At 43.3% G+C, this 27,934-nt stretch overlaps 1 protein-coding gene across 1 annotated transcript in view; it reads left to right on the top strand.

Annotated features, from left to right (window-relative positions):
- The window catches only part of IK (IK cytokine), a 28,041-nt gene extending 3,421 nt beyond the window's left edge, over nucleotides 1-24,620 (top strand). The window contains exons 4-20 of the mRNA XM_020799356.3: nucleotides 427-486; nucleotides 1,646-1,813; nucleotides 1,891-2,005; nucleotides 2,985-3,055; nucleotides 3,180-3,226; nucleotides 15,486-15,649; nucleotides 15,772-15,880; nucleotides 16,286-16,325; nucleotides 16,672-16,879; nucleotides 17,894-17,912; nucleotides 18,903-18,981; nucleotides 19,668-19,748; nucleotides 21,293-21,350; nucleotides 21,841-21,929; nucleotides 22,165-22,273; nucleotides 22,887-22,921; nucleotides 24,308-24,620. Of these exons, the coding sequence (XP_020655015.1) occupies nucleotides 427-486; nucleotides 1,646-1,813; nucleotides 1,891-2,005; nucleotides 2,985-3,055; nucleotides 3,180-3,226; nucleotides 15,486-15,649; nucleotides 15,772-15,880; nucleotides 16,286-16,325; nucleotides 16,672-16,879; nucleotides 17,894-17,912; nucleotides 18,903-18,981; nucleotides 19,668-19,748; nucleotides 21,293-21,350; nucleotides 21,841-21,929; nucleotides 22,165-22,273; nucleotides 22,887-22,921; nucleotides 24,308-24,335 (1,480 nt within the window). The 3' untranslated portion in view covers nucleotides 24,336-24,620. The remainder of the gene's footprint in view (nucleotides 1-426; nucleotides 487-1,645; nucleotides 1,814-1,890; nucleotides 2,006-2,984; nucleotides 3,056-3,179; nucleotides 3,227-15,485; nucleotides 15,650-15,771; nucleotides 15,881-16,285; nucleotides 16,326-16,671; nucleotides 16,880-17,893; nucleotides 17,913-18,902; nucleotides 18,982-19,667; nucleotides 19,749-21,292; nucleotides 21,351-21,840; nucleotides 21,930-22,164; nucleotides 22,274-22,886; nucleotides 22,922-24,307) is intronic.
- Nucleotides 24,621-27,934: the final 3,314 nt, after the last annotated feature.

The raw sequence follows: 27,934 nt of genomic DNA, 5'->3' as shown, positions 1-27,934 counted from the left end.
TGAAAGCATTTAATCTACATTGTCTAAATCAGTGAATCTGAAGCTGTAGAGTATGTTTCCCTAGGGAGGCATAGCAGAATTACTGCTTTCTTAGTGTGGTGTTTATTATATCATGATCATGCAGTAGTAGTTCTGCTGTTTTTTATATCTTGACCCAAGATTGTAAATACTGTGAAAAGATATACTGGCTTTTAAAATGTATATATAATTCTTAAAAGCTTTTTGTTCTGAAGGTCTTTATGACTATTTTCAGCTTCCCTTGATTGAGTCAAGGACACTTCAGGGCTCAGGCATGTTCACAAAAAATGAAGTTGCTTAGTTACTTACTTCAGACATATTGCTAGCTGTCCCTTGAAAATGCCTTTCTGCTTTATTCTTTTGTAATATTTGCTATTGTCAGAAATGTAATATTCCTCTACTATTTAGGATGCCTCGAGAATACAATGAAGATGAAGATCCAGCTGCTCGCAGAAGAAAGAAAAAAAGGTACACTCTGTAAAATCCAGCTAAATGAAGCTGGGCCTTTGGCTGGCTTCTTAGTTAGTGTATGGTTAATGATTCTAGACATTTCACCTTGAAAGGAAAAAACTTATACTTTGATAAAAATTTCCATGGAATTACCACTTGTGCTCTTTTTTTAAAAAAGAGAGCCTGGACCATTCTGTGTTTGTGATGGTGGCCGTGGACACACCTGAATGCTCTTGCTTTATAGACTTAGACTAGTTTATCCGTCACTCTGCAAATGGCACTGAATTTGTAATGACTTCAGTCAGTGAGTCATCTGGAGATTAAAAGAAAAACAATACTAACTGATTGTAAAAATTGCTTCTGTTGCATTTGATTTGATGTTACTGAGCATTGATAACATGCCTGCAGAATAGGGAGCTGGTGCAGTTTGCCTCGTCCTGGAGATAGGTTGCTGAGAACATATAAAACTGCCATTGAATAATTAAAGCTGACACAGACGGAACTAGTAACCGTTTGTATGTAGAATACATGCTCTACCCCTTGGGTAGAGGTGGCTTTCTAGATGTTGCTGGACTACAAGTTCACTATGCCATCACTGTTGATTATGTTGCCTAGGGCTGATGGATATGGTAGGCCAAAAACATCCACAAGGCCTTAGTTATTTATTCCTGTCCAAGGGCATAATCCCTCTGCATGTTATTCCAGTTTCTACATGGGTTCCCTCTCCATAGTTCATGGAGCTAGTACTAGTTATGAAGACTTGAGTGGTTTGTGTCTCGTGCCTGCCTCCTCATTCAATACATTGTCTTGATTCTACCTCTTGAGGCTTGAGCACTAAAGCTTGTAGAGAGATGGCACTTCTGGCTGTCCACCAAGTGAGGGCTTGTCAAGAATTTGGCTTGAAGACTTTCCAGAAGCCTTGCAGTACCTCCATATTGTTAGCTTGATGGAGCTGGTTGTTTTTAAATTGTCCTGCGCTTCAGATTAGGACAACTCAGATATTCTGGGCCACCTGAATGGAAAGTGTAAGCTGAGAATTCATGGCCAAAAGAATCGATGTGGCAGTTCTGGGAGAGGGTAGTGACAATCAAGATACATGTTAAGAGATGTTTGGTTTTCCTGATGCTGCCACAGTCTGTGTGTTTTAATTGCAACTGACTTGTTTTTATGATGACAGCTACTATGCAAAGCTACGGCAACAAGAGATTGAGCGAGAAAGGGAGCTGGCTGAGAAGTATAGAGACCGTGCTAAGGAGAGAAGAGATGGTGTGAATAAGGACTATGAAGAAACAGAGCTGATTAGCACAACTGCCAACTATAGGGCAGTGGGACCCACTGCGGAAGCGTAAGTGTTGTTGTTGCCTTTGTAGTTTGCAGTGCAATGAGACTCTGATTTCATACAGCTTCTTTCTATTGTCATAGGGATAAATCGGCTGCAGAAAAAAGGCGGCAGTTGATTCAGGAGTCCAAATTCTTGGGTGGTGACATGGAGCATACTCACTTGGTGAAGGGTCTGGATTTTGCTTTGCTGCAGAAGGTGAGCCAGATAATTCAGTTGCACATCAGCAACGTATGTACCTGTTGTGGGTTCTAAGCTGATCCATTGTGTTCATATTTGTGCTTCCTTTGTGCAAGCCTGGCTCTTCCTTGCTAACAACTGCCTCAGGTTTTTAAGGCCTGAAAAATTGGAAGGAATTTGCTCAGAAAAGGCAACATGTATATATTTCTTTTTAATTAAAAAAATACTGGGAGATTCTTCAGTGCTTGATCAAATTTTCTAGAATTTTGGATCACCTCTAGGTTATGCTATCTTCTAGAAATAGTTTTCATTGATTGCTGTTTCTAAAGACACTTTATCGTTTTTAGGTATCTTGGATTGTATGTTGATGATCCCATACTAAAATTGTATGGTAATTGTATAACTAAGCACAAGTCAACCTCTGTATAAGAGATTACTTGATGGTTACCCTGCCACTTTGGCCACTTATATTTTCAAGATGGAAGTTAAGAGGAGTGGGGCACCTGATGGTGGTCATTTGGTGCAGGGGAGTGAGTTTCCATTAAGATGTGTCTTCCGCGTAATGCTGTATTACAGGAAGGCTTTATCCATCTGTGTTTATGCTTTAGTTAGATTTCTGTTCTGTTTAGTTTACTTTATACTTTATTTGTTTTTATAAATTTTTGTATGTATGGAACTTAGGATCTTTTTAAACACCAAAATCCTTCGCCTTTTACTGATGAGTCCAGCAAGGCTTATTGATATATTCATATTCTTGAGTTATTTATCTCTCATTCTGATACAATGGGAGACTTTACCTCTAATGCAGTGGTGTCGAACTGTGGCCCTCCAGATGTTCTTGGCCTTCAACTCCCAGAAATCCTGGCCAGCAGAGGTGGTGGTGAAGGCTTCTGGGAGTTGAAGTCCAAGAACATCTGGAGGGCCACAGTTCGACACCACTGCTCTAATGTCTTCTACCAGCATTAAAAGAGAACCCCTACCTATTCTCTCTTGTCAGGTCCGTGCTGAGATTGCCAGCAAAGAAAAGGAAGAAGAGGAAATGATGGAAAAGCCCCAGAAAGAAACTAAGTGAGTTTCTTTCACAAGGAGAATTCTGGCTTGTTCTCTGGCCTTTTAAGATAAAAGGAAAGGTAGCACAGAGGTGCATTTTTCCTAACATTTCTTTTTTGTCTCCCCCTCCTTTTTTTAATAGAAAGGATGAAGATCCAGAAAACAAAATTGAATTCAAGTCTCGTTTGGGTAGGGATTTTCAAACATTTGCTAACATGTATTCAAACGCTTGACTAGAACATAGTGGTGTATTTTTTTATTCATGTCAGAGTGTTGCAAAATACAGAAAGATTGTAACTTATAAGATATTTGTTTTAAAAACCCATAAAACCACAAAACAAAGATACATATAAAATACAATGATGTCTGGAATCCTGCTGCTTGAAGTAGTAAATTGCAACTGGAATAGACCAATATAAGATTAATTATATGTTAAAACAAATGAATTAAATTTTGGATAAAAATCATGCTACATCAGTCACATAATCTCTTCCTTGTCAAGATTTTCCGTTGACATAATGAACATGGTGTGACAACCCCAGACCTACTGGAGGATGCCACACTTTAATTAAGCTGCCACCAACCATTCCCTATAAGGAGTCACACAGACCAGGAATGGATTTTTAACAAACAAAGGAATAAGGTTTATTTAAATAACACACAGGGAAAATAAAATGATCAAGTGAATAAGATACAGTAACGTGGCTTAGTCTCAATCATACATACACCAGTTTGGTTCACACAGAACACCTTTAAATAAAGCACAGACCCTGAACCTATCAGTTCTGGCTACCCATAAAGACACCTGAACCTATCAGGTAGGTACTGACTGACACACAGTTGTACCCTGTCTGACACACAGACTCCCACTCCAGCTTCTCCTCCCAGCTCTCCTAACTTCTCCACACAAGCTCCACATATATATACAGTACAGCCCCTCCTCCTGATGTCCCGCCTTCCACTCCCCATAGGATGGAACTTTCCCTCCAACCCATGACAGACAGGTAACATCAGTGCTGTATGTAACACCTCCCCTCTTTATAAGTTGTTTTGTAGGGGGAAAGCTAAAGTGCTTTTCTCCAAAAAACAACCTGGATCCAAAACATACAAAAACAGTTATACAATAACATACAATACCATACTTACTCTAGGATAAACATATCAGGCATTTAAACATTTACCATTTACAATACATCAAGTTACCTTTATTCATACAAACCAAGCATGTTTAATAAACAAGTACATTTAACCTTTGGTCACCAAAATATATACATAGTCCATGCTTCTTCGCCGTCTTCATTCTTCGGGTCTTCTTGACAATGCGTCAGCAACACAGTTCATTGACCCTCTGACCACCTTCACTTCAAAGTCATAGTCTTGCAGGTTTAAAGCCCACCTCATAAGTTTACTATTGTGGGTTTTCATTGTCTTTAACCATTGCAGTGGTGAATGGTCAGTGCACAGAATAAAATGTCTTCCCCAGATGTAAGGTTTGGCCTTCTGGATCGCGTAGACTATGGCCAGGCACTCCTTTTCCACGGTTGCCAAATGTCTCTCACCTTTCTGGAGTTTCCTACTCAGGTAGGACACTGGATGCTGGTCACCATTTTCATCCTCCTGGCAAAGAACTGCTCCTACCCCGCTGTTAGACGCATCGGTGTAGATGATGAACTCCCGGTCGAAGTCTGGAGCACGCAGCACTGGATAATTGATGAGCGCCTCCTTCAACCTCTGGAACGCCTCCTCACAGTCGCTGGTCCACGGGATGCGGTCATCAGTCTTCTTCCGCGTCAGATCGGTCAGCGGCGTCGCTATCTCGCTAAACCTCGGGATGAACTTTCTGTAGTAGCCCACCAACCCAAGAAATGATTTGACTTTTTTCTTGGTGTTGGGTCTAGGCCAATCACGAACGGCTTCTATCTTGGCCTCTAGGGGTTTTATCACTCCTCCCCCTACTATGTGACCCAAGTCTTTTATTTCTGGGCTACACAGCTGCAGTTTGTTCTCTTTGCAGAGCCTAGGCCAAAGCACTTCCTCCCCTGGGTTAAAGTGCCTCTCCCTGGCTTTCTGATCATACCAGGTTTTCTGTCTGACCTTCTGAGCTTGCAGGTTCTCTGCTGCTAGCTCTAGGTTTCTCTTTAGGTCATTCCTTAACGAGTCTATATATGTCACAACATCTTGTGGGTCATCCTGGGTGATCTGCTCCCAATTTTGTTTGATTAAATCGAGTGGCCCTTTCACCCTTCTCCCAAACAAAAGTTCAAACGGACTGAACCCGGTACTGGCTTGTGGCACTGATCGATAAGCAAACAAAAGGGATTGCAGCTTCTGGTCCCAATTGTTTGGATTCTCCGCCAAGTAAGCCCTAATCATGCGCATCAGAGTCCCATTGAACTTCTCCGTTAACCCATTACTTTCGGGGTGATAGGCAGTGGTTTCCTTGTGTTTAATTCCACAGATTTGCCATAACCGTTTCATGAGCTTCGATGTAAACGACGCGCCCAAATCTGTGATTATTTCTGAGGCAAATCCCATCCTGGACATATACCCCACCAAGGCATCTGCCACTGTGTTAGTTTCAATGTTAGTCAAGGGAATGGCTTCAGGGTACCTCGTGGCATGGTCCACAATGGTGAGAATGAACCGGTTCCCCCTCTTTGTGGCCTTGGGCAAAGGTCCCACAATATCCACTCCTATACATTTGAACGGGGTGTCAATCACAGGCAAAGGGCACAACTTCGCTTTGGTCCTGTCACGGTTATTCCCCTGCCTCTGACACACATCACATTGTTTACAGAACTCCTTGATCTGCTTCCCTATTTCAGGCCAGTAAAAATTTTGTGTGATTCTCTGCTGTGTTTTGTTCACCCCTAAGTGCGCAGCAAACATGTCAGAGTGCCCCCTTTGTAAGATCATGGGGCGATACTTTTCAGGTACCACTAGCTGACTTCTGATCCCATCTCCCCCTTTTGAGATATTCCTCAGGGTCTCTCTATATAAAATTCCCTTTTCCTCACGAAATCTCGCTGGGGTTTCAGGTGTTAGCTGGGCGTCTGTCACCTTTTCAAAACACTTTTGGAGAGTGGCGTCTGCCTTTTGCTCTTGGCCAAATTTGCTGTCTGTGGTTAAGATTTCCACCACAGCTTCGGAACTCCCCCCACCTGCTTCCGTCTCGGGCTCATCATTACCCCCCTGAACTGTCCCCGTGGTGGCTTGTGAACGTGTAATCACTAGCACCCGTTTCGCATGTTCAGCCAGGTCATTTCCCACGAGCACGGCTGCTGGCAGAGTCGATGAAATCGCTAGCCGCCAAACTCCCCTCCAGCCTTGAAAGTTCACAGGTACCTCCGCTACTGGCAGTGAGATCACCTGCCCCATAATCCCTGCCACCTTCATGCTCTCATTTGGGATTATATACTCCCTAGGAATAATATCTGGATGGCACAGGGTCACCTGGGAACAAGTATCCCTTAGCCCCCTATACTGATGGTCAAGTATTCCTACGTCCACCCCTGCGGTTTCAAACAACTGTGAATCTGTTCTCACTAGTAAGCAGCGCTTGACCTCCACAAGAGGACCATTTTCCCCAGCCTGATCAGCAGATGTAACTGTTCCAGATTGAGTAGCCATGGCAACAGGCTCCCTCAGTGGCAAGGAGCTTTGCTCTTTCTGGACACAGAACACAGCTTTTGGCTTGGTTCCACTCAAATCATGAGGCACATTTCCTTTTAGCTGCTTTAATTTCTCACACTCTGAGATTAGATGGCCCTTTCCTTGACAGAAATAACATTTTCTGCTGTACTTGGAGTCTTTCTCATCTGGTTTTGGTTTTCCCTCCAAAATCTGAGGTCTTTGTGGTTTCATGTCTGAGGGCTTCCCTTCAACATGGGCCCCTCCCCCTTGCTGGTTTTTCCCTGGTCCCTGAGAGTACTTGCTGTAGGTTTCTTTAAGTTTACCTATCGATTTCCCCTCACCTAAGGGCTTTCTTATTTGGGAAATAAAATCTGCGATCTCTGCCGCTTCTGCCACAGATTTCGGTTTCCTTTCCCTCACCTGGAACTTCAGTTCCCCATGCAGGACTGAATAAAACTGTTCCAGCGCTATCAGGTCTTTGAGCTGCTGGTAGGTCTCTGTCCCCTCCTGAGATAGCCATTTCTCTAGCAGCCTCACCAGTTGGGCCCCCACTTGGGTAAAAGTCTGCTCTGGTTTCTTGGTGAGTGACCTGAATCTTTGCCTCAGCTGTTCCGCATTTATCCCATGTCTGGCAAACACCAGTTTTTTAAACTCTGCGAAATCTTTCAGCAGTTCCTCTGGCATCTCTGCATAGACTTCTGCCAGGCTGCCACTGATTAAAGATCGCATAATGGTCATCTTCTCAGTTTCCCTTACTGAGAAGTCCACAAACGCTCTTTCCACGAGGGAAAAGAACACCTCAGGGCAATCTCCCTTGTGGTACACAGGGAATTTCTTCAGGTCAGTTTTAGACAATTGGCCCTCCCCAGAATCTCTATTGTTATTATTATTCTGGTTCATCATTTCCAATTTTCTTAACTCAAACGCCATTCTTTCTTTTTCCAGAGCAATTTTCTCTCTCTCCCTCTCCATTCTTTTTCTCTTTCCATTCTCTCTCTCTCTAATTCAAATTGTCTTAGTTTCTCTTCCCTTTCTATTTCCCTCATCCTCAGTTCATGCTGTTGGGCTAGGAGCATTTTCCTGAGTTCTGGGTTCTGTTCTCCCGTGCTCTCATCCTGCACTGAGCCAAATTCCTCCTCAGAACCTTGGTCCACCTGTGGGTCTTTCACTTCACCCATTTCCGCCATTTGGCTTCGAGTCAAGGGCATAATCCCCCCCCCAGAACAGGCTGCTTTCAAAAGTCAAGCCTCAAAATAAAGCGACCACTTTTTTTTTCTCTTTTGCCTCAGAAACAGCCTTCTATAGATTGCTGCTGTTCCTTCAGCACTAACTTGCAACTGTTGCCAGCCAGAATCCACCCCCCTCTGCTAGGCCTCTCAGCAGACAGGCTAGATCACTGCTACTTCACTCAGCTTTGCCTCAGCCTTTTCCCGCCAAAACAGGTTGCCTCAGAGCTCCCTAATCTAGTCCCCAATCTGAGGTTACACGTTCTTCCACTAGCCTACCTCCCCGTGAGGTAAGCCTAGAAGATTACCTACGCGCCCTCAGATTGTCCCTGACTAGACCCCCCTTGCTCTGGGCACACTTGCCAAGGCTTTGCTGGGCCACTGGACAACTGGACCAGTCGTATCCCACACGCTGGACACCAATCAATGTGACAACCCCAGACCTACTGGAGGATGCCACACTTTAATTAAGCTGCCACCAACCATTCCCTATAAGGAGTCACACAGACCAGGAATGGATTTTTAACAAACAAAGGAATAAGGTTTATTTAAATAACACACAGGGAAAATAAAATGATCAAGTGAATAAGATACAGTAACGTGGCTTAGTCTCAATCATACATACACCAGTTTGGTTCACACAGAACACCTTTAAATAAAGCACAGACCCTGAACCTATCAGTTCTGGCTACCCATAAAGACACCTGAACCTATCAGGTAGGTACTGACTGACACACAGTTGTACCCTGTCTGACACACAGACTCCCACTCCAGCTTCTCCTCCCAGCTCTCCTAACTTCTCCACACAAGCTCCACATATATATACAGTACAGCCCCTCCTCCTGATGTCCCGCCTTCCACTCCCCATAGGATGGAACTTTCCCTCCAACCCATGACAGACAGGTAACATCAGTGCTGTATGTAACACTGTAAGGAAGTTCTTCTCTGGCCGGGGGGGCGCTGGTGGTGTAGGCGGGAAAAAGAGTCGGAGGCTCTTCGTACAGTCCAACATTAGAGAGTTTATTGTTCACAAAACTTAATTCCTTAGGATCAAACGGATCCTGCAATAAACAGTCATCTAACAAATGATACCTCTTCGCGCGCACATCAGAGGACATTCCAGGAACACCTAATAGGGGGCCGGCCCGAACTTCTCTCGGTCGGTCATTTGGCGGAGGGGGGCACTCCGAACGGCACAAACCGTTCCGCAACAAGGGTGCCTCGCCCAGTCCCCTTCCAGGGGCTTCTTCTGATATTCTGGTCCAGGGCGTATTACCCTCCTCCCACCAGGATAATTGCGATGGTGTACCGTCACCAGCCATTCCAGGGGCTCATACGACTTCCCAGGCCCTCTAGGGAAGTTCGGATCCGGCAGTAGACCTCCTCCGGTTGCCAAATTAGGGAAGCCGGCCGCTACTCCAACAGGAGTCTCGAATCCAAGCATGGGTTCCGTCTGAACCCCTCGGTTCTTGCTCTGTTCTATATTCGCGTCGGTACCAATTCTAAAAGCCCGCGCGTTTTCCTCTCCTTTTATCTCTTCCCACACTATCAGATCTAGCTCCTCCCCTCCTTCCTCTACCAAGCACACCTCCGTCGATCTTTCTGGCACTACTTCCGTTTGTTCAATATCAATCAGTACTCCTACTGCGCATTCAGCCTCTTCTACTGTATGGGTGCCCATGGAGGACGGCGCACTCCTCTTTTCTCCTTCACACGCCCCCCCTTCCAAGTGGGCCGTCCTCTCTTCCATCTCTGTCTCCTCTCTTTCCTGCCGAGAGAAATAGTCCGCATTAGAATGGGCTGTGCCTTTCTTGTATTGTACCTGAAAAGAATAGGGTTGTAGACTAAGATACCATCGAGTTAACCGCGGATTAGTATCCTTCATTTGGTTTAGCCATTGCAGTGGGGCATGGTCCGTAACTAGAGTGAAAGGAGCCCCTAACAAATAGTACCTTAGCGTCTGCATGGCCCACTTAACTGCCAATGCTTCCTTTTCTATCGTGGCGTATTTTCTTTCTCTCTCACTTAACTTTTTGCTAAGATACATTATCGGGTATTCTAACTCTCCTTTCCTTTGGGACAAAACCGCGCCTATCCCTCTGTCAGAAGCATCTGTCTGGAGGATGAACGGGACATTGAAGTCAGGGACATATCTACTGGGTAAGGCCAACAATATTTCCTTCAACGTATCAAAAGATTTTTGCTCCTCAGGACCCCAATTCAATCGGTTGGTTTTCCTTTTCCTGGTCAAATCAGTGAGAGGGGCTGCCACTTCTGAAAAATGCGGCACGAACTGTCGGTAGTAACCTGCCAAGCCTAAAAACTGTTGTATCTCCTTTTTACTACGAGGGGTGGTCCAAGAAACCACTTTGTCTACCTTATCCGTCACCGGTTGGATCTTTCCCTCTTCTACCCGAAAACCCAAGAATTTCACTCCCTTCCGCGCTACCTTGCATTTGGAGGGGTTAATTTTCAACCCTGCTTTTCCTATTTCTGTTAACACTCTTCGTAAATGGTGGACATTTTCATCCCAGGTCTTGCTATAAATCAAGATGTCGTCTATGTAGGCCCCCGCGAAGTCTTTTAATGGTTCTAATACTTGATCCATTAACCTCTGGAAAGTGGCAGCTGCCCCGTGCAACCCAAATGGCATTTTTTAAAACTGGAACAAACCCTTGGGTGTGACGAATGCTGTTTTCTCTTTGTCTTCTGCCCTTAAGGGAATCTGCCAGTAACCTTTAGTGAGGTCCAGTGAGGTCAGATAGACTGACCCGCCCAGCTTCTCCAACAAATCATCAACCCTAGGCATGGGGTAGGCATCGAATTTTGAAATGTCATTTAACTTCCTAAAATCAATGCACACCCTCACTTGACCATCTGGCTTGGGCACTAAGACTGGATAGCTCCTCCAAGGGCTACGTGAGGGCTCAATTACGCCCAACTTTAACATTTCCTCAACCTCCTTATTAATCGAATCCTTTAAATGGTATGGCCAAGTTCTATCTCCCATCCGGGCCACGGCTCCTGGAGTGGTGTGTATTTCATGCTGAACCAATCTAGTCTCGCCCGGCTTCCCTGAAAACACATGAGCGAACTCGCTTTCTAAAGCCCTGAGGTCACGTTGTTGATGGCAGTCAAGAGACTCATCAATATCTAATCTCAGGTCGTCTCTTAAGCATACGTGGATATCTGGACCAAATTCATCTTCTACTTCTCCCCATAGTGCCTCCCTTTCTTTCCATTCTTTGAGTAAGTTTACGTGGAAAATGCCCTTTTTCTTTGACTTGTCATGCATGTGTATTTCATAATCTACGGGGCCTACCTTCCTCACCACCTCATAGGGACCTTGCCAAGTGGCGAAGAGCTTGGCGTGCTCTGAGTGCAACAACAGTAATACCTTCTGTCCCGGCCGAAATTCCCTGACCCTGACCTGTTGGTCATATCTTCTCTTTTGCCCGGCCTGAACGCCTCCTAGGTTATCTTTAGCAATACCCAGCACCGTTTGTAAGTGTTCCCGCATTTCAATTACGTGTTGCACCGTAAGTTGAGCTTCATCTGGTCCCTCCTCCCACTTATCCCTTACCAGATCCAGGATACCCCTAGGGTTCCAACCATACATTAGCTCAAATGGTGAGAAACCTGTAGAAGCCTGTGGTACTTCCCGAATGGCGAACATTAGAGGGGCTACTAACAAATGCCATCTCTTTGGTTTTTCCATTACCAGCTTCCTCAACATCCCTTTCAATGTTTTATTAAAACGCTCCACTAATCCATTGGTTTGTGGATGATAGACCGCGGTGTGGATTGGTTGAATTTCTAACAGACGCCACATTTCCTTGAGGGTGAGACTCATAAAATTGGATCCCTGATCGGTGAGGATCTCCTTTGGGAATCCCAATCGTGCAAACACTTGCATCAGCTCCCTGGCAATCACCTTAGCTGTGGTGGACCTTAAGGGTATGGCCTCAGGGTACCTGGTGGCATAATCTATCAGGACCAATATATGCGTATGGCCACCTGCAGACTTAATCAATGGTCCTACAATGTCAAGACCAATCCTCTGAAAGGGATGGTCAATCAGCGGCATAGGTATCATCTCAGCTCCTTTGGGTGGCTTCCTCTGTGTTTTTTGACATTGAGGGCAAGAAGCGCAGTACTCCTTGATTTCTTTGTCTATCTCTGGCCACCAAAATCTTTGCTGGACGCGGGCTCTCATTTTTTCTTCAGCCAAATGACCTGCTAAGGGAATATCATGCGCTAGCTCCATCACCTTATTCCTCCATTTCTGGGGTACCACAAGCTTCCGATCTCCCTCTTTATCTACCCAATACAGTAGCCCCCGATCCAGCTCCCATCCCTTTTGCCCCTTCACGACATGGCCCACCGGTTGAGCTGCTAGTAGCGGTTCTCTCAGAGACGCGTCGTCCTGCTGCATTGTCCTTACTTGCTCGCGCGTGGTTCGCTGAAAAAAATCGGACTGATCTTCAGCCTGGGCGTTTTCCCCTTGCAACCCTTCTTTAATCTTACTTACGTCTCGCGTGCCAACCCAATCCCTTCCCAACAACATTTCTCGTGAAAGTCCCGGTACCACCCCCACGTTCATCCTCCTCTCTTCCTTCCCCACTCTAACGTCCGCCCAAATCGTTTGGTAGTTCTTCAAATCTCCATGAATGCAACGCACAGTCAGTCCCTCATCCTTCTTTTCGCCCTGCAAGTCTCTTACAAGAGTCTTAGCACAACCGGTATCGATTAACGCTCTCTTTTTGTCTCCATTAACCCAAGCGTCCACCTCCCACCGTTCGGATGATACCGTGGTCATAGGTACCGACTTCTCTCCCTGTCCCACCCAGGAGCAATCAGCACCTGGGCAATTCCTTTTCACATGGCCGGGGACCCCACATCCGAAGCAAATGGGGCGCCCCTCTTTACCCTCGCGTACCCCTGTTCCCGGGTTGTAGATGGGCCGTCCGTCCTTGCCCTCACGCCAACCAGTCCCGGGCGCGTAGATGCGCTGATCAACTGTAATGGGCCTCACAGGTTTGGGGCCGAACGGTTCGAAAGGTTTCCCCTTTGGCTTGGAAGGTCCGCTCATCTCCGCACCTGATCGCGCAGCCGAATTGGAAATCGAAAGCGGAGCATCTCCACCACGCGGTTTGGTCTTCTCTGCCCAGGAGGCGTTGCCCTCTCTCGTCGCTTCCTCGGAGAGGCTGTAATCTTCCAATAGGGAAATGGCTTTCTCCAGCGTCTTCGGGTTATTACGTTGAATCCACGTCTTCGCGCCTGCTCCCAGGGACTGCACCAGTTGTTCCAACACAATCAGGTCCACGACCTGCTCCCCGCTTCTCTCTCCGGGCTTCAACCATCTAAGCGCGTTGGCTCGCATCCGCTGGGCCACTGTGCGAGGATGGGAGCCCGGTCTCCATTTTAGGTCCCTTAACCTCTTCCTGTACGTTTCTTCGGTCAGGTTCAGCGTGCGTAAAATCGCGTTCTTCACTGTTTCGTACTGGGCAGCCTCCTGTGTGCTGAGGGTATCTACCACCTCCTGTAATAGTCCCGTAAGACAAGGGATCAAGATTAAGGTCCACTGTTCTCTCGGCCACCCCGCCGCCAGTGCCACTCTCTCGAAAGTGTGCACATATGCCTCCGGATCATCGGTATTGGACATCTTTTGCATCCGGATGGGTGCCGGCCCGGCCACCAAGCTTCCCCTGACGCTCGCGGCCACCCTATGGGTACTGTCTTCCTCTCGTCCGTGTGTCCTTAATTGTCTGGCCATCAGAGTTTGTTGTTCTGTTAGGTTCTCTATAAGCTTCGCCTGCCTGTCCATGGTTTCTCGCAATATACGCCACTCTTCGTTTCCCGCCTTTTGCGCCGCCCCGGCCCCACGTTGGGCGCCAGTGTAAGGAAGTTCTTCTCTGGCCGGGGGGGGGCGCTGGTGGTGTAGGCGGGAAAAAGAGTCGGAGGCTCTTCGTACAATCCAACATTAGAGAGTTTATTGTTCACAAAACTTAATTCCTTAGGATCAAACGGATCCTGCAATAAACAGTCATCTAACAAATGATACCTCTTCGCGCGCACATCAGAGGACATTCCAGGAACACCTAATAGGGGGCCGGCCCGAACTTCTCTCGGTCGGTCATTTGGCGGAGGGGGGCACTCCGAACGGCACAAACCGTTCCGCAACAAGGGTGCCTCGCCCAGTCCCCTTCCAGGGGCTTCTTCTGATATTCTGGTCCAGGGCGTATTACCCTCCTCCCACCAGGATAATTGCGATGGTGTACCGTCACCAGCCATTCCAGGGGCTCATACGACTTCCCAGGCCCTCTAGGGAAGTTCGGATCCGGCAGTAGACCTCCTCCGGTTGCCAAATTAGGGAAGCCGGCCGCTACTCCAACAGGAGTCTCGAATCCAAGCATGGGTTCCGTCTGAACCCCTCGGTTCTTGCTCTGTTCTATATTCGCGTCGGTACCAATTCTAAAAGCCCGCACGTTTTCCTCTCCTTTTATCTCTTCCCACACTATCAGATCTAGCTCCTCCCCTCCTTCCTCTACCAAGCACATCTCCGTCGATCTTTCTGGCACTACTTCCGTTTGTTCAATATCAATCAGTACTCCTACTGCGCATTCAGCCTCTTCTACTGTATGGGTGCCCATGGAGGACGGCGCACTCCTCTTTTCTCCTTCACAAACACGTGGATATAAATGTTGCAAGATTTGATTTCCCCCCCACACTCATATGGTGTTGTGCCGACAGATAAATATCCCCATTTCTCTAAATTGTCATTAGATCCTCTATAACAACCTTGTAATCTGTTCGGAGACTTCCATGCATCCTGTCCAGCATTATTTCCTGGTGGTAGCTGCTCAGGTGATTTCCATCCATTCCTCTAGATGAATAGATTTAACTCTTCACAGGCTTAGTCTGGCCTCTTCTGGTCGAACTGTCAATGCTGTAGTAGTGTTTAAGAAGCTGTTTCTTGGTTTCTCCTTGGAGAGTCGTACTCGTAAAGAGGATGAGCTGCATTTTGTAATATCATTCATTCTTTGCTGTCACTTCCTGTCATGTTTCAGGTGAAGCAGTATTCACAAGATAGGGTGCCTTATCTATGGGGGTTGGCTTCATACACCCAGCAATAACTCTACGTGTCCAAGTGCTGTATCTATATGTTTAGCTTGTGCTGATTGCAAGTCCTCCAGTCACTTCCAGAAAGTTTTCTTAACAGACTGTTGCTGGCAGCAACTTTATGCTTGATGTTTAAGCAGTTTTTTTATGTCACATGTACTGTCCAAAGTAACACCTAAAGGTTTTAAGGGTAACAGCATCCTAGCAGTATGCCCCTCCAGGCTACTTGCGGTTTCCTTGCAACTTCTCTATATGGTGATCATACTGTATAATACTTTGAGCAATTTCTGTGGAATTGTGATTGTTCTCAGATAATGAGAGAGTGGAGGTATGAATTGTTTGGATATTGTGGCTTTGGGTTTATGTAGGTGAAGAACTGCTGATTAAGACAATAGCTGATTTTCTCCAACTGATGCCCCATGGTTGCTAGGTGCCTGAATTGGTACATTAATCTCCTTTTTTGCTAGGTCGTAACATCTACCGGATGCTGTTCAAGAATAAGTCATATGAACGGAATGAGCTGTTCCTGCCAGGAAGGATGGCCTATGTGGTGGATCTTGATGATGAATATGCAGACACAGATATCCCCACAACTTTGATCCGAAGCAAGGCTGATTGTCCTACCATGGAGGTAATGGTTCTGAATGCTTTTTTCTGAATTAATGGGAATACAGTTATTTTTACTCATGTTATGTGTACAAATGGCATATATCATGCATTATGATTGTAATTCCTTTGAATTTTCTTTTCTAGGCTCAGACCACTCTGACTACAAATGACATTGTTATCAGCAAACTTACCCAGATTCTGTCCTACCTGAGGCAGGGCACCCGCAACAAAAAGCTCAAGAAGAAGGACAAAGGTGGGCCTACAGTTTTTGGGTTGGGGAGGTTCCCTGTTAGTGAAAAGAAAAGTCCTATTAAAATGTGAGCAAACTCTTAAAATACTGGCAGGAATGGGGGCCTCAGAATTCAGGCTTTTCTAGTGCCTTTTGCCTTGTCTGAAAACAGACTGCTTGAAAATGAGGGAAGTTAGTACAAGCCTTGCTTAATTTGTATCTCTCAGGCTAAATGAGACATAAGGACTGTATGAACATAGTAAAGGGGAGGTCAGTCTTGAACTGTCAGCCATCTGCAGTTTAATAAGTCATATTGCACAAGAAGCAGTAGATACCTGCAGGAATTCTCTGCTTCATAGTGTTTCTGTTGTTTTCTGGAAGAACAGTAAACACAGAGGAAAGCTTGTTCTGATTGCTCTGTATTTGCAGGAAAACTGGATGAGAAGAAACCACCAGAAGCAGACATGAAGTAAGTAAGCTACTTTCTTTGAGTGAACTGTCTTGCATAGCTTTAGCAGCACTCTTCTCGTTGTGTTTGAGGCCCTTTCCAAGAACCTGCTATCTTGTTAGAGCTCTCGTAGGAAGGCAACAAGCTGGTGGTCTAGTTTTGACCTACTCTCCTTCACAGCTTAAGTGACAGTATTGTTTTGGCATGTATGACTTTAAAAAATGATTTGACTTTTAGCAAAAAGCAGTGACTTAGTTACCCAGAGTGTTTGGTAATGAGACTGATTGACAGAGGTTACTTATTTCATTCAAGAACTTCATGTATTTCAACCTTCTGCCTTTTTCACTTGCATTGGTTTGGCAAAAAGTATTTTTGAGGACATTGGAGATTATGTGCCATCTGCGGCAAAGGTGCCTCGAGAGAAGGAGCGTGAGAGATACAGGGAACGCGAGAGAGAGAGAGAACGAGAGAGGGAGCATGAGCGAGATCGTGAACGAGACAGAGAGAGGGAACGGGAACGTGAGGAAGAGAAGAAAAGACACAGCTACTTTGAGAAACCCAAAGCTGATGATGAGGTAAACAAGCTATAACTTTAGCCATGAAATGGAAGAACAGTTTTGTCATTGTATTTTGTTTTGAGAGTTAAATTGGCATAACTCCTAGCCATATTGGGACATCCCATATTAAAAATAGGTATGAAATCCTTTTAGAGGATTAATTTGTTAAATTGTTGAAACAAGTACGCTGAGGCGATGAGCATGGACTAAACTGGGTCTCATTGTTACAAAATTTTCCAGTGGTGACTATCTGGAATGTGAGTGAAACTTCTGATGGGGAAGGGAATGTGCTGGAGTCTATAGAGAAGTATTGGCATGCAAGGGAGCTGCACCATTTTGTCCCGTTTCCAACAGAAGCTCCAAATAGTTGTTGTGATGGAATTCGTAAGGTGCCACTGCCTAGCTCTTCCTTTGAGAGCCTCTCTACTCTCAGCCGTTTTCACCCTGAGGTGGGGAAGGTAATCCATTATCCACCTGCAGCCATTCCAAAGAGATGACAAGCTGTGAATTCTGTATAAAGAAGTTGAAAAAAGGCAGAAAGACAAGGGAAATGGATGCATCTTCATGTCAGCAGTAACACACTTTTCTATCCATCTGTCTAGAAATGGGTCAGCTACACAAGAATAGACCTTGCCAAGGTAACAACATTTTGAGGAGCAACCTTTTATTGCCATCCCTCTGCCCATAGGCCGGAGCCTCCTCTGTTACCTAGCCTTAGCTTCCATATCAGAGCTGACTTTGGGCCTGGATAAGCAAGATCTCCTTTGAAATGTATTCTAGCCATTCTTCCTGGTACTGTAGTTCAGTGCCAGAGGCAGTTACATTGAGGGAGGGCCATTCAGTTGTTCACTTTCTTCCCCTTGGTCTCTAAATTTATTTTTCCCTACTTGGGCTCCTCAGCCCATGTTGCAGTTTTTTCCAGCACATCTTGTGATTTTATATCACTCACTTTCAATTCTTTAATCTCTTTAAAGTCATGTTAGTTAATTTGTTATGAAAATAATGTATTTTTCCTTTTTTTTTCTTTTTTAGCCTTTGGATGTTGATAAAGGTAAGTTCCTCTTTGTTATCCATGGTTAAAATTTGTTGCTGCAAACAGGATTGACTTCTAATCATGCTGCTTGCAATGGTGGTCTTGCAAGAATATGAGTTTCTTTTTGAGCCACATTATTTTGTCCATTTTGTTTTGTTTCTTTGTCTAAATTTATCAGGCAAAATCCAAAGTGTCTAGTTATATACAGTGGTGCCCCACATAACGATGAAATCACTTCATGATGTGTTTTTTGCGATCGCTATTGCGATCGCAAAACGATGATTTAATGGGATTTTTTCATTTCCCTGCTTCGGGAACTGATTTTTCACTTTACGACGATCAGAAAACAGCTGATTGTTGGGTTTCAAAATGGCTGCCCGCTGTTCAGAATGGCTCCCCGCTGTGCTTAGGACGGATTCCTCACATTACAGGCACCAGAAAATGGTCGCCCTATGGAGGATCTTTGCTGGACGCTGAGGTATTTCACCCATTGGAATGCATTGAGCGGGTTTCAATGGGCTTTTTACTTTTGCTTGAGGACAATTTTAATGTCGTCAAGCGAGGCACCACTGTAGAGCTGTTTAATGTACAGTATAGCTGTTTAATGTTAATAAACTCCTTTGCCTTTATTCCTTTACAAGAAGACTGTAACTAATTTATATTGCAATTATAACTTGAGGAGTGATCACTTCATTCCTTTTTCAGTGTATCTGTATGTTTTAAATTTAATTTTGTAGTTATGGAGATGTGGCCTCACTAAATTGGGGGAGAGGGTTAGAATGTTGTCACTTGTTCAAGTGCTATCTCACACTGAGACAAGAATGAGGCAGGTGTGAAAGGGACCGTGTCTGTGCCATAGACTACTGGATTGTAGCATTCAAGTTTTTTTTCTTTTTTAAAGTAAGAAGTAGCATTCAGCTTTCATTGTTGTTAATGTTGTTGCCTTTGGGAGTAGAATTGCTTTTGTGTCTGAATAATAAAAATTCTGCTTTTGTATCTTGTTTCCAGGACCTGGCTCAGCCAAAGAGTTGATTAAATCAATTAATGAGAAGTTTGCTGGTGCTGGTGGCTGGGAAGGGACAGAGTCATATCCTTTATATGTATGCATTAAACCTGAGGGCTGATACAAAAAATACAAAAAAGCTGTGCTAGTCTATTTGATTAAATCTCTTCTTAAAAGGACAGTTGTCTCCCAACCCTGTGCTGTGACCTTCATTTGAAGGGGCCACTTCTCATATGTTAGGGCAAGTCAATGTATCAGAACCATGCATTGTATTCTTTAGGAGAGGTCCGTCTTTCTTATTTTTGTCAATGAGACTGATGAGCCATTCACTAATAAATATGATTTGCTAGAAAGAACAAGAATAGGTTGATTCTAAATTGACCAAGAATAGAGATGTGCACGACTTGCCATTTTGTACCTGTTTGGCTGATGGCTGTACAGGTGTTCTACAGTTCGGGGTCCTGCCTCCGCCAGCAAGCACCCCTTCAGAAGCAGTGCCCCAGCTTCCCTCCTCCAGCCACTGCCTCCAAGTGGTTGCCCATGAGAAGGGGCAGGAAACCAAATGGCAGAAGACCTGTCTGGCCGTTGACCAAAACAGTGGTTTGTGTCCAATCTCTAACCAAGAACATTCCTTTTAATTTTCTGCTGTTCCATATGAATTCCATGCTACTCCACATGAATTTGTTTTTTGAGCGGATAGTCTCTTACATAAGATGTCTTAGTTCTTGGTAACATCCAGTGCAATTTTTTTTCACCTTAACATGTGATACTTTGAAAAAAACTGAAGACAAAAAGCAACTGGGTGACTTCTTTGGGATGTCAAACAGCTATGCTGAGTGCTACCCTGCAACGTAAGTTTCCTATATTCTTTGAAATAAGGGGGTGGGAAAGGGAGTTGAGTTGCAGTCACAGCAGAATAGCACAATAGCTTGCCTTGTGCTGATTTTCAGGACATGCTCCTTTTGTAGGGAGTGAATGGAAATAATTGCTAGCCACTGTGGATCTTGTGTCATTTTTTATAAGCCTAATTATTTGCTAACATGCTGTCACTCTGTGCTGAATGTATTCGCTAAGTAAAATGAAGTTTGATTCTTCTGCAGAGAGGAAGGGAATAAGGGACGGTGCAGTTGATACAGTATAATTCTCATCATCCCTGACTATTGGCTGTGCTAGCTGAGGCTAATGGAGTTGTCGTTCAGCAACTGTTGAAGGACCACTAGTTATAATACTTCTGTCTTAGAGTAACAAGACTAATGTTATCTGATGTTATCAAATTGTAGTGCTTATTGTGGATATACTTAAATTTAACTTGGAAATCTATGCACGAATTACTAGGTTCTGGATCTCTTATTTTGCAACACACTGAAAATGTAGAATTGTTGTTTTTAGTTATACTGCAGTTCAGATGGAGCAAAAATGGCAAAGGAGAAATATTTATTTAAATACTGTGGTTTAATTATAGTAGATAATATCAAAGTGTTACAATAGAATCTAAAACACTAGCTATACATACAGTAGAATAAATCAGATATGTATTATATGTGGGTAGTGCAAGTTTTGAATATCTTCCTAGAAACACTGCTGGTAGGCTAGTAGTGTCGAATAGCCGTATGTGGTAGTTATAATAAACTGTACAGGGAGATCCAGCTCACTAGAGATTCCTGCCAGCCCAGAAAAGTTCTTTCTGGAACTATACCTTTCTAATTTAAAGGAATGCAAATAGGCTGAGAAGCGGAGTTTGACACTTTACCTGGAGCAATCTGGTTCCATGGTTTTAATCCAGGCAACATCCAGCACAGTTCATCAAGGGTGATCCTTTAATACTCATATCATAGTTAGAACGCATATAAATAATTTCTGACTTATTCCTGGAAGCTTTGATTTTGCAGGGGATTGTCTATAGCAGAAAGGAGTCACGGGTGCTTGTCTGTTTGTATATTTCTGCCTTTTCAGTTATGCACATAGCTGTTATACACTAAAGTAAATGGAATCATGTTTAGGACTCTGCTTTCAGAACATAAACTGGATTATGTGTATCCTCATAATATTCAGATGATCATTGTGTAACACATTGGCTCTAAATACTGGTAGGAGCGGGGAATTTTAAATGTCTAAAAATTAAAGGCTAGGACAAATGTTTCTGGAAATCCAGCTACAAATCTTGAGTTTACTTCATCTCTGAAAACAGTTCTTCTTGCTTAGATAGGATTTGAATAGCTTAATCTTTACTTTTAATAGTGCCAAGTGAATACACAAAATACAGCCTGCTGCCGCTGGTATACTATAAATTACATTGTTTTTGTTCTGTGAAATTGGAGAAACTGAGAAGAAGCCTCTAGAACTGCAAGTTCTAAGAGTAATTGAGACATTTCTAATTGTTTATTTTTCATTTTAGAATGGATGACATGGCAGTGGACAGTGACGAAGAAGTAGACTACAGCAAAATGGATCAGGTATATTGCCAGTTGTTGGCAGATTCAACAGAAGCATTTCTACTGTGAGGGAATATTTTCATAACTTGATGCCTGAAGTCTCTCTTTATGATTTTCTGAAGTGAGACCACAGTGCTACCATTTCCAACTGGAGCCTTTGTTGCAGTCTTTTTCGTCTGGTTTCTTATGTGAGATGGTAGAATGAATTCAACCACCTCAGGATGCATGTATAGAATTTCAATTTTTAAAAGCCTTTTCGTCATATAAATAAAAATAATTCCCTATATAAAGTAAAAAAACAATCATGCTACAGAACAGACTTATCCTAAAATTATTGTTTTTAACATACTAGACTTTTTTTTACTTACAGATAGATTGGGGTTTTGTTAAATAGGGATGGTGAGCATTCATGAATCCTATTCCCTACCTATAATATATATGGTGTACAGGTCACTTTTGTACCTGTGCAAAACTACTCTATCTTTCTGTTGTTTGTCTTTTCCTTCTCAAGGGAAACAAAAAAGGGCCCCTTGGCCGGTGGGACTTTGACACGCAGGAAGAATACAGCGAGTATATGAACAACAAAGAAGCTCTGCCCAAGTGAGTTTGTAGCATCTCCTGAGGGTGGGAAGAGCAGAGTGGGTGACAGTGTGCCTAGCATTATGGCTTCTGCAGTTGTGCGGGCACGCTCACAAGCAAGTTGCTTCCTGTAACACAGCAAGGCAGCCAATCTCTGTTCTAGACTGAGGGGAAACTGTCCACATGTGGTGGCTCTCTGTCCAGCTGAAGGCATAATGTTTCCATCCACATTTCAATTTTTGCTGTGTTATTCTAGAGCGGCATTCCAGTATGGAATCAAGATGTCTGAAGGACGCAAGACGCGCCGATTCAAAGAGACCAATGACAAGGCTGAATTGGATCGGCAATGGAAGAAGATCAGTGCAGTAAGCATTTTCAACAAAATTGTTCTCCAGTAGTTCAAGAATTCTATTTTCCTTAGAGGTTTTTAAAGTGTTTCATAGTACTCTTCCCATGTTGTTTGGGGGATTTCGAGAGAATAGCTGGCTTTTCCAGTCACATGCAGACATTTATCGATCTTTTTTGACCTTTAATTAATTATGGGTTTGTTTTACCTTCCAAATCATTATAAAGATTCTAATTTTGAAGAAGACAGGTAAAGAAGTCTTAGCCAATACACCAGGCAGTATAGTTAGAGTGTTTCTTCCCTTTTCCCTTTGAATGCTGATCCAGCCTGATGGAAATAAATTTGGTCTGTTTTATTTTTGTGCAAAAATTGTGGGCACAGAGCGGTAGGTTTGTTCCTGTACCGCAGCAAAAATAATAAGGAATTTTTTTAAATTAACAATTTTTATTTAGTATAAGATTTTGTGCTGCTGTCCACAAAAGCTTATCTCAAAATCTGTTCATCTTTAAGACAGAGAAGGCTCTTTATTGTTCCTTATTTCTATGATGCTTATGTTTGTTTGCTCAGTGCGAATGCCATCCCCTCTGAAGTGTTAATGTATGTGCAACACAGTGATTGTATTTTCTCTGCAGATCATTGAGAAAAGAAAGAAGATGGAGGCTGATGGGTTAGTAGAATTATTTTTATTTCCAAAGTTGCTGCTTCTTGAAAAATAACCCTGAAGGCTCCTGTCGGCAGGGCATGCGGCCTTGTCTTTGGCAGTGTGCAGTTATTTTGTTGTGGTCATCTCATGATGGCTGATAAAGGGGCATATGTGAACTGCGGAATATTGCTATCCTATATTTTTTATTATCAAGTATGCAGTATTTCTGTGACCAGCTTAACCCCTGAATATATTTCATGTGCTTAAATGGCCAGCCGTGGTCCATTAATTTGCATTACAGATAAAACAAAACTATGCTTTACCTTTATTTCATCAGATCTTAACTAAATATTCAGAATAATTGAAGGTGCATAGTTGAAGGTTTTGGTCCAGAGGACTTGTTGCAGCTTCATTCACTATTAGAAGCATTCTACTTCTAACTAAATTATTCACTTATTGAAGGTTCACTATGCCAGCCTTGTGCAAGAGTACTCATCATAACTGTCCATTCTGAAGTGCTGTTTGTATGCAGGACAAGCACAAGCATTATTTTCTCCAACTATTAGCCAGAATTAATCACATGTGCCCTGGCGTTTAACAAAAATTTTTTTTGCTTTAAATGTCCTAGGCTGCCATCTTAGACTCAGATGGTTTTGTTGAATTCCATGGATCTTTACAGCAAATATGGTTGGAAATGTGCTATTAGCAACATTGCAAGCTGCCATCTCCGAGATTAAACATTACCATATTTGGGCAAAATCCTCTTGGTATAACTTAAATGGCATAACCTGGATCAGGTGCTAAAAAGTATTTAATTTAAAATAACTCAAACCTTCCTATCCCCTTTTTAGATTCTGAGGCACCTTAAGGATCCCTTTTGCCCTGAGGGAGCTTTTGAGAACCTTGGAAGAGAAGGATGCCTTCAGTAGCAAAAAATAAAAATAAAAAAATAAAAAAAAATCACCAGTAGCAGTCCCAACCCCTTTGGTGGCCATGTTTTTGTTGCAGTAGTAGTAGTAGGTTTTTTTTTTGGGGGGGGGGGTTACTATTAAAGGCTCCTCTTCCCTGGTCCTGATGTTCCCAAATGCTTCCACAGGGCAAAAGGGAACCACAGGGAACCTCATTACCTAAAAGGAGGGGAAAGGGAAGCCTTGAATTGCTTTACATTAAAAGCTTCCAGTGCCTGATTAGATTTATACTGATGCAAACTTAAACAACAGGATATTGCCTACCGAAGTTCTGTTGTTGTATATATGCTTAAAATGCTATTATGCACATCTGCTTCTGACAGAATGTAGCTTCATTATATATGAAAATCATGGAGAGATAAGTGCACATAAAGTGACTTTAAACATTGATTATTATGTTTTACTTCCATATATTGTGCTTCATACATGTCTGTAATTGCAGGGTTGAGGTGAAGAGACCAAAGTATTGAAGCTTCCATCCTTTTGGCTGTATTCCTGAAGACAAGCTACAGCAGGGATGTGGCTGTGATGGAAGTGTTTTGAAGTTCTTCTGCTCTGGAGCAAAGCCAGTTGGATGCCTGTGTTCAGCATTGTGTGGGGCCCAGAAAGGGCCCAGATTCTGAAGAGCCTTGGAGACTCTGTATTGTCTTTTATTTCCTGCAGCAGTGCCTGTTTTACAGGAAACTGCACTTTAGATTTTGTGATTTGTGATTCTTGTACATGCAATAAAATCTGCACTAACATTTACGTTACAACATTTGTGTTATTTATCCTTTGTTCTGTTCTCATACTCGAACTGCCATGCATGATACAATTAGGGAGGAGTTTGGTTTTAGGCACAAACTGTTTTTTCAGGCATGTGCTACATTTTATTTAATGTGTCAGTAGTCAGCCTTCAAGGGTAAACCCCTTCTGCTCTGAGATAGCTAACAAGTCAATGAAATATACTGTATCTATCAAATGAACAAAACATTAATATAGAACTAATAATTGAGCTAAATAGCTAAAATATAAAAGCTAGTATAAAAGTTCCTGCTTGAAGGCAAGATGTACCAAAAGCTTTAACTTGCTTAAAAGGGCTGGGAAGGTTGCTATCAGACCCTGTGGGTGCAAGCTGATTCTCCAAATACCATGGAATTAACTAATGGCCCTAGTTGTACATGTGTTTGTGGTTTCAGTTGTTGCGAGGTAGAGTAGAAATAACCAAATAAATGATTTTATTGCATTTTTAAATACATCAGTGAAAATAGAATCCACTATTACAGTCCTCCTGGGGTGGGGTGCTAAAGCTAAAAGAATGGCTGAGGATAGCCTAAGGTCCACTGTTAAATTTACAAGTAGAGTGGAAGCTGTAGGCAATCCTGCAGTGTAATCTAAGATAGCTGGATGACAAGCTGTCAGGGAAAAAGCTGATGCATTTGAAATGTGATGGCAGAGGAGACCATGGGCTACCACAAAGACAAATAAATTAGTTCTAGATCAAATCTAGCCTGAACACATTTTGAAAGTGAAAATGATAAAACTGAAATTATTGTTTGGATTGGAGATGAGCACAATTTAAGTCGGCTTGGGGTGATGAAATTCATTGGCATGACACAACAGATGCCATGTGTGTTCTCTCCCCACCTCACCCCCCAGTGAGCTGCCCTACCCACAAGCCTTGGTGCACCACCCAGTCCATCATCTTTCACTGGCTGCCCAGTCCAGGAAAGAGATCAAGCTTCCCTTCCCTGGCTCTTCTGGCAGCTGACCACTAAATGGTTGCACAGGGAGAATTGCCGTCCTGGCTCCATCTGAGTGGTGCTGCACCAGCAAATGTTTTCACCCTGGAACTGACAAGCTATACTCATCTCTAGTTTGGACATACCATGACAAAACTAACTGGACAAGACAATAATATAAAAAGTTGAAGGCAGTAGGAAAAAGACTGCACATAGATGGATTGACTCAGAAAAGGACACCAGAGTCCTTAATTTGCAAGAGATGAGCAATGTTGTTAATGATAAGGCCCTTAGGAGGTCACTAATTAAGAGGGTCAGAGCAATTGGACAGCACATAGCAGCAATATTGTAGTGGGAGTGGGAAATAGTACAGGACAAAATGGCAGAATAAACTGCAAAAGCCTCTGGGCGCAAGGTCGAAAGATCAGCACTTTGAATCCATGTGGCAGAGTGAGCTCCCATCGCTTGTCCCAGCTCCTGCCAACCTAGCAGTTCGAAAGCCTGTAAAAATGCGAGTAGATAAATAGGTACCACTACGTTGGGAAGATAACAGCATTCCATGTCTATTCATGCTGGCCACTTGACCACGGAAACTGTCTACGGACAAAACACTGACTCTAAGACTTGGAGATGGGGATGAGCACTGCCCCCTAGAGTCAGACACGACTGGACTAAATGTCAAGGGGAACCTTTACCTTTTACCTGCTGCCACACTTCTTCAAATTAAACCATTGTTTCTAGCTTGTAAAGACTGGTGTAAGCTGATGCCTGCCCCCTTTTTTGCCATCTGCTTGTTCAACATTACCCAGACACAAACCACCACATAAAGTAAACTTTACTTCCAGAAAATGGAGATCTACTAAACTGTCCTTCAAGCTACCCATCTATAAAACTCCCATGCTCAAATCTATACAAGGAGCTGGCAGTTAGGAGTCACATATCAATCTGCTTCTCATAACCTAAGGCAGTGTTGAAAAAATAAATTGATGGCCCTGAAGATGGCTAAGGATTTGGTATTTCCCTGGTCTGTTCCCTGCATAGTAACCTGATGTATCTGATGAGCAGGAGGCCCTTTTTTTGGAGCTAGCTTAGCCTAGTGGCATTTTATGCTGGTGGTAATTTGAGATCTGCAGATGCTGCTTGGCCTTTCGTTTCATTAGCAGCCCAAAGGCATTTTTAAAAACTGGGGTGAGCAAGGGAAGTGTTATCCAGATCCCATAAATACTTTGAGCATCAGTTGTCAGAAATTAAGCTAGTACCTAGTTTACAAACCTTTGTTAATTGGTAGGGATACACCAGTTCTCCATCATTTGTAATAAAGTTATAATTGGACAGGAGAACAAAACAAAACTTAAAATCATACTTCTTACGGCATCACTGTGGATTGCAGACTACTTAATGAGATGCATCTATGCTGTCTCCATTGGCAGATTAATATATGCTTGCTGGGATGGGGAATATACAATGGAACTGAATGCAAAAATCACTTATATAATTATCTTAACAGTGATTATCAACAAAGAATTGTCAGGTAGTGAAAGACATCTTAGTATAGAAAAAGGGATTAACTGATAACGCAGTGATGAGAAGATTCCATCTTATTCAATTTACAAGAGACAGGTGAATGTTGTGATAAATTGTTATGGGTAAGAGATTATATTAATCAGTATTATATAGGTAAAGGTAAAGGTTCCCCTTGACATTTAGTCCAGTCATGTCTGACTGGAACGCTCCATCGTGTGGATTCAGTCTTACGACTGCTGGTCTTCTGACCTTGCAGCACAGAGGCTTCTGCGATTTAACCCACAGCACCATCACGTCCCTATATATATGCTGTATATAATAGTTATACAGTATTATATACAGCATAAATATTCATCAAGATTTTGTCTCAGCAAAAATGCAGTCAGATACTCTTACCTCCTCAGCACACATCCAGCTGCCATTATATATAGAAAGAAATGCTTTCCTCTCACCTGTTATGTTTCTGGTATGACAAACAACACCCATCCCACAAAATATTGCAGTCCTCGAAATAAAAGTACTTTGCAGACTACAAACATCCTTTTGTACTGCGCACAGTGAGTTTGCTTACCTGCTACAATAATCAGAAACACAAGTTTTAGAAATCCATTGTTTTAAATCCAGATGTGTGTGTGATTTACTGAAGATGTAAAACCTATACTATAACATTATGAATATGATTCTAAGAGATGCTTGAGCCTAAATCCATCTGTTTCAAAGTACCTGGTGCTTTTTAGACTAGCACAGTACAACAGAGGTGCGTGAACAGATACCAGCCGTGCCCTTGGCCATTGATGAGCAAAAAGCCCAGTCTTCTTCCTTGC

Source organism: Pogona vitticeps, chromosome 4, assembly GCF_051106095.1.
Source record: "Pogona vitticeps strain Pit_001003342236 chromosome 4, PviZW2.1, whole genome shotgun sequence".
Lineage (NCBI taxonomy): Eukaryota > Metazoa > Chordata > Lepidosauria > Squamata > Agamidae > Pogona > Pogona vitticeps.
This window is presented reverse-complemented; position numbering and strand designations above follow the sequence as displayed.